This window comes from Channa argus, chromosome 20, assembly GCF_033026475.1.
Source record: "Channa argus isolate prfri chromosome 20, Channa argus male v1.0, whole genome shotgun sequence".
Classification (NCBI taxonomy): Eukaryota; Metazoa; Chordata; class Actinopteri; order Anabantiformes; family Channidae; genus Channa; species Channa argus.
The window spans coordinates 1,654,175-1,660,174 of NC_090216.1; the positions used below are offsets into that span (position 1 = coordinate 1,654,175).

The 6,000-nt window shown below is 44.4% G+C and overlaps 1 protein-coding gene across 2 annotated transcripts in view; it reads right to left on the minus strand.

The window, feature by feature from the left end:
• Window positions 1-5,405, minus strand: part of map2k6 (mitogen-activated protein kinase kinase 6) — a 29,098-nt gene extending 23,693 nt beyond the window's left edge. The window contains exon 1 of one of the 2 annotated variants that reach the window (XM_067487551.1): window positions 5,010-5,405. In XM_067487551.1, the coding sequence (XP_067343652.1) occupies window positions 5,010-5,100 (91 nt within the window). In that variant the 5' untranslated portion in view covers window positions 5,101-5,405. Of the gene's footprint in view, window positions 1-4,206; window positions 4,535-5,009 lie in introns of those variants that run through there. The other variant, XM_067487550.1, reaches the window with a different exon arrangement.
• Between the last annotated feature and the right edge of the window lie 595 nt (window positions 5,406-6,000).

Genomic DNA, 6,000 nt, shown 5'->3' on the forward strand with positions numbered 1-6,000 from the left:
AGCACCCTGGTCTCCAAAGCTCGAAATCAGCTGTGCAGTAACTAGGTGTGTCTCGCAGTCTAACAGAGGACCGTCCAAAGTCCAAACATGTGAGGACTGACAGACCAAACTGTCACTGCGTACGGAGGATTTCAAGCTGCAGTATGGAACCTTTGTCTGTGAGTCTTACTCTTCAGACCGATAGGAGAAGTCGGGGGCGAGTGCTCACAGCTGTCAATCAATCCGTCAGTGCACCACTGGTCCAATGCAAACAAAACCCCACCTTTTTAGCCTGGATTTCGATTTCAATATTTCATGTGCACTATTCGTTTATTGCACTTATTAAAGTTTGACTTTTATTGTCTTTTGTCATTTTCCTTTGTTTTTTATCTTTTTTCATCTAAATTGAACTAGTTTTTTTCTGTTCTTATCATTTTTCATTTATGAAAATTAAAATGTTTTGGGTGTATTAGTCTCATTGTCTTATAGTCTCATATTTTTATGTCTTTTTGGCCTCGTCTTGTTGTAAACTCCTCTCTTTTTGTGACCATTATCACTGTTTCTTTCTTTGGACTTTTCAACCATCTGTGAAGCCTTGAATTGAAGCTCTATGAATGAAATTGTGATGCTGGCTCCCAGCGACTCACAGGTAGGTGAAGCACAGAGCAGGAGTTATGGGAGAATGCAAACCTTAGCTTTAAAATCACGCATCCAGCCGTGACTGGAGCGTCTAGTTTGGCCGTGCAGGACTAACCCATTTCCATCCATGTCCAGGTGCTGCGCATATTACGAGTAGCAGCCTGTTAGCTTAGCAAATAAACCCCAGTATAAACCCTGAACAAGCAAAGTCGTTCTCCTTAAGGTGCTTTTCAGATGTAACGATGCTTGAGGTGTAAGCGGCACCTTTGGGATAAATAGAATAATCGACAACCAACGTTATTTTTTTCTGCAGCCAGTAGCACATAAATACACAGCAGTGTTTTAATTTGCTGCTGCTTTTCTGCTCAGTTTTGTTTAATACAGATGTTACGTTGCCGATAAACTGCAATTGTTTTCTGCATCGCTGCTCAGATTTTGAGTTTTATTCAACATGTGCACAAAAACCCAAAGAAAGAAAACAGAGAAGTGTAAAAACTGTGGAGCCTTCGAGCCTCTGACTGCTCTCTATTATGTTTAAACTCAACCCAGAGACACAGATCACAGTGCCGGTATTTTCCTTAATCACTGTCGGCATGGGAAGCGAAATCCATGGAGTAATGAGGTTTTGACTGGGCCGACACACACCGTGTTGTGTCAAATCCAGATGGTTGTTGAATGGAGAGGCATGAGTGTGTGTGTGGCTGCAAACAGCTCTCACTGAGAGCCACTTTAATGTAGTACAGACGACAGAGAGCAACGTGTAAACTCAATTTGCTCACTTCAAGTCTGTTTGCAGTTCACTCCCCATTTTGCACAACCCAACAGGAATGAAAGCTGAAATATAATGTAGCTGAATTCATGTCTGGATCCATCTGGAGGGAATTCATTTCTTTGCATTCACAATCTTGCAAGATGCCGTGATGCTGCTCGAATGGGGAAGAGTTACTCGAGACCCGAGTCCATTTCCAAGGCAAATACATCACACAGCTTTTATGCAAGGCTGCAATATTGCTGTTTAAATAGAAATGATTCACTAGTTCCTGCTGTTAGAGAAGCTGCTGCAGTGTGCATGCATGCTCACTCAGTCCACCCCATCCATAAAGGGAAGTACAGTTAGTGGATCAATGCTCAGAACAATTCAACTGTTATTGCAGCAACAACAGAAAGCCACTGTAAGCCTGGAACTGGACCAACAATCGGCTCGTCGAAACAGCAAATTTTGTATTTGCGCAGCTGAAAAAAAATGCAGCCCCCATTTGCATGACAAACGGGACATTTGTGCAGGAGCGTGAGGGCCGGACGAGGCTGCAGGGGGCACACGAGTCGGGAGGGCTGCTGTCACGGTGCCATCAGCCAGCCCGGCTCTGTGCAGCACAAAGGTGAATGTGCCGCACAGGCCCTTCCAGAAGGAGCCGCAAGGCTTAACGTGCATCTGTGTCGATGCATATGAGAGCGTGGTTTTAATAAAACACAAGAACACGATGCTTATTTTAGCTTTGCAGAGTCATTTTCTTCAGCAGTAACAAGTTATACACTGATATGTGCAGTGTGTCGGGTCATCAAACAGTTCCTGATCTCATTTTGGGGAATCTGAGAAAGTGGCCTCATTCTGCTACTTGCATGAGCTAATTAATTGATCACCTGAGGGCAGCAAAAAAAAAAACTTCATCACCTTATAAAGTGAACAGTTGCCTAGTAACACACAGCACAGCCATGTTCCAATGCTCCTGGTGGAACTAAATCCTCCATTTACTCTGCTTTGGTCTCCACCAACAACTTAGCGGTTAAATGGTCTATGGCAGCCAACTACTAACTCACAGACCTTTGAAGTCCTAAGAACATGCTGTCTGGTCCCTAGATTGCGATCGTGCATTTGGCGCTGATGGGGTGCAGCACCCGGTGTGACATTTTTTTAAAGGTTTACTCCACCTTCGAAAAAGAGGCCATGGCGCTAATATTGGCACTGAAGCATTTCATGGTGTGTCTACGTTCGTCGTTGTCCAATCCCTGTCTAAGCAGACCACAATCAAAACGCAAAACTCAAATCAGCGATTAATGCGTTGGGCTCTATTCTTACAGACTTTTAATCTGAACGAGCACATCGGAGGTTTGGAAAATATAATGGCTGACGTGCTGCTCACCTGGCACAGATTATGTTTTTGGCTTTGGTTTTGTTAGGTTCATTGGATGATTAGCATGTTAGCGGGGGAAACGGGACACCGACGGCCCATTGTGTGGCTTGGTCCCAGGTTTGTGTTAGTTCACACAAAATGGAGAAAACGTGACACGAGAAGTAACACAATTAGAAAAATGCGAAGACACAGATGGGAAAACATTATAGATATAAATGGATTGAGTTCACATGGACTGGAACAAGTAACGTGGTGATTTAAATTCATTCGAACACTGCTGCAAACAGACTGTTTATGAACGAAATTCCAATTTCATTTCACCTTAAATCGTTAACAAATGTAAAGAATATGGCCGAGATTCATTGTGAGAAAAACTGATTACAAAACGTCAGTCAGTGAACTAAACCAGGTCATTTCAGGCCAAATGCGTTTTGTATGAATAAACCTGAACGATAGACTTTTTTATTTTTTACTTTAAAGTGTAGCAAACACATTCTGACCTCAGTTTAGAATCTGTCCAGCGCTGCAACTAGTGATAAATTATTTTCAGTCATCTGTTATTCATCGCTGGTTTTATCTGATCTGAAGTCAAAAACCCAAACGTCGCAATTAACAAACAAAAAATCCTCATAAGTCTGAAACTAGAAACAACAAACATGCAGCATTTTTGTTTAAAGGGTTAAATCATCATCATTCACTTTCTAGATTTTAAAAGTCAGTATCAATAGCAGAGCTGCAACTAATGTCTATAAAATAGCAGGAAACAGGGATAAATGTCCATCGCACCTGAATGTGATGTGTCTGAGCACCAAACGATGAAGTTACAGTCTCAAAAAGACTAAACAAGAGCAGCAAATCCTCACAAATGACAAGTGGATAATTTGGTATTTTTACTTTGAAACCAACTCTGATCAAACTGTTAGGTTCAGGGTTTTCACACGCGTTCAGCAGAGCCACTCATTTGGCCTAAAAGGTGCCACGAGCAGATTTCACCACCATTTTGTTCATTTGTCGCACAACAAAAAGTGAAGAGTGGAACTGGATTCAGTGAACAAATCCATGTTGCTGTAAGCTCTTAATCAGCGTCTGTGCGTGTTTTCTGCAGCAAACAACGTCAATGAATGACAACAGAAATGTAGGTCTGCTCTCAGGAAAAGTCCCACAGCGACTCATTCATCTACTATCCAGAAAAGTCTGTGCATTATTCATCACATGATGAAGCGGCTGCAACAAGACAGTTCCTCTGTGTAGGTGGCTGCACAACTGACTGTAGCAGATAAACAGTGCGAGGCTCTGACCATCGGGGGCCGTCTCTCCTACCTGTTCACATCCTGTACAGCCTCTGAGCGTGTGTGTGTGTGTGTGTGTGTGTGTGTGTGTGTGTGTGTGTGTGTGTGTGTGTGTGAGAGAGAGAGAGAGAGAGAGCTATGCATGTTGTGCAATGAAGCAGCCTCACTCTGGACTTCTGGGAAAACAGGGCGAGGGGAGGAAAAAATGCCTGAGCTTCTCTGCAAGTTGCATTCACAGATGATCTTGAAGAAGCTTTGGAGCTGCAGGGACGTTAGTTTATCCACAGCTCCTGTTGCTGCTGCACGGTGATAAAGTTGGGGTCTAAAGTGAGACAAGCTGCACACCCCTGGACACACACACACACACACACACACACACACACACACACACACACACACACACAGATCCAGTTGCCTGGGCAGAAGCAGCAGCTGCCACAAAGGGTTCTTTTTTTTTTTTTTTTTTTTTTTTTTTTGCATGGAGACTTGTGCTTTCGTGGCCCAAACAAGGCCACACAAACCTCACAGTGAATTCTATTATTAGATTTGCAATTTCTGTGCCATAAGCAGAAACAAACGTGCAGCCAGTAAACGCTCCAAGTTGACCACTGACAGCTGCAGGTTGTCACGTCACGTCGCCCTCCTGCAGCAAACCGTGCATCAACTCGTGCAGAGTTGATCATAAAGAGTTGCAGTGTCCTTGTCTATCTCGTGACTATCAGAAGCGCCCTGTGCTCCACATCCCTGCCTCTGCGCTGCTAATAACGTCAGTATGAGAGCACACACAGCATCGACTAACCAGGAACTGTGCAAAGGGGAAGATCTCAAACAGGAAATGCAACTGACCGTTCTAAACCATCGAACTTTAAAATGCACCGGCCGTGCTCGAGCTGCAGCCATGCACGCTGTAAACCGTGCAGCCGTGATTGCATATCGCTAGTTTTGCACAGATACGGCTTCGTATTCTTACCTCCCTTTGGCTGAGACATTTCCCCTTTGCTTTGATGAGGGGGAGGGGAAGCACAAAAGACTTTGCCTTCTTTCTCACTCCCTCCCTCCATCGCCGTCGCGCTGGAGCTTCAGCGGCTCGCTTTGCAACAAAGATGCAAAATACGAGCCTCGCTCTTCATGCACTTGGAGTCTTTCTGGGTCCGGAGCGTGCGTGTCCGTGCAAACAGCGCTGGTACAATTGCACAGTCCCCGCAGGCGTCGGGGAAACCGGGTAATTTCTGCAAATGCACTGCAAAGAATTCTCCGCAGCACTTACACGATGGCCAAGGCTGGCAGCTGAAAGCTCCTAACTTGGATCGGTGTGAGTCCCTGCGAGAGAACGTTCTTCCTGTTTGGAGCGCAGAGGATGCTGGGAAATGTAGTCGTGGTCGTAGCTGCGTTTGGGCACCCACGCGAGAGCTTGTGAAACAGTTGAGGGAAGGAAAGACCCACCCCCACCCTCTCCCCCAACCCCAGCCTCTGTTTTTGCTTTTGCTTTGTGGAAATGTCATGTCTAACGTTGTGTTTTGACCTTTTGTGTTTTCTACATGCACTTCTCCTGTTGCCACCCTGGACAGGTCTCCGGTCTGTCTCAGGGACAACACAGAGAGACAGACACAGACAGACTCATTCACACGCACGTCTTTGGACTGTGGGAAATAAATGCTTATAGTATCAAATGTCAAAGTGTCATTATGCATCGGAATAAATGTGCCATATTAGCCTGTTGTCTATTATATTTCTATGTTACATTTCTGTAAAATGTACTTTATGTCTAAATAGTCTGTCCCCAGAAAGGGAGGGAGATTATCTGGGAGCTAAATGCTAACTTTGCACAACCTGGAGACCTGGAGAAATGAGAAATGTGCAAATTGTTTAATATGTTCACGAACAAATGTACAATTCAGCAGAGAAAGGAATAAAGTTTCCAATAAAACAGTTTCGTTAAAACAACAGAAAATGACTGAACG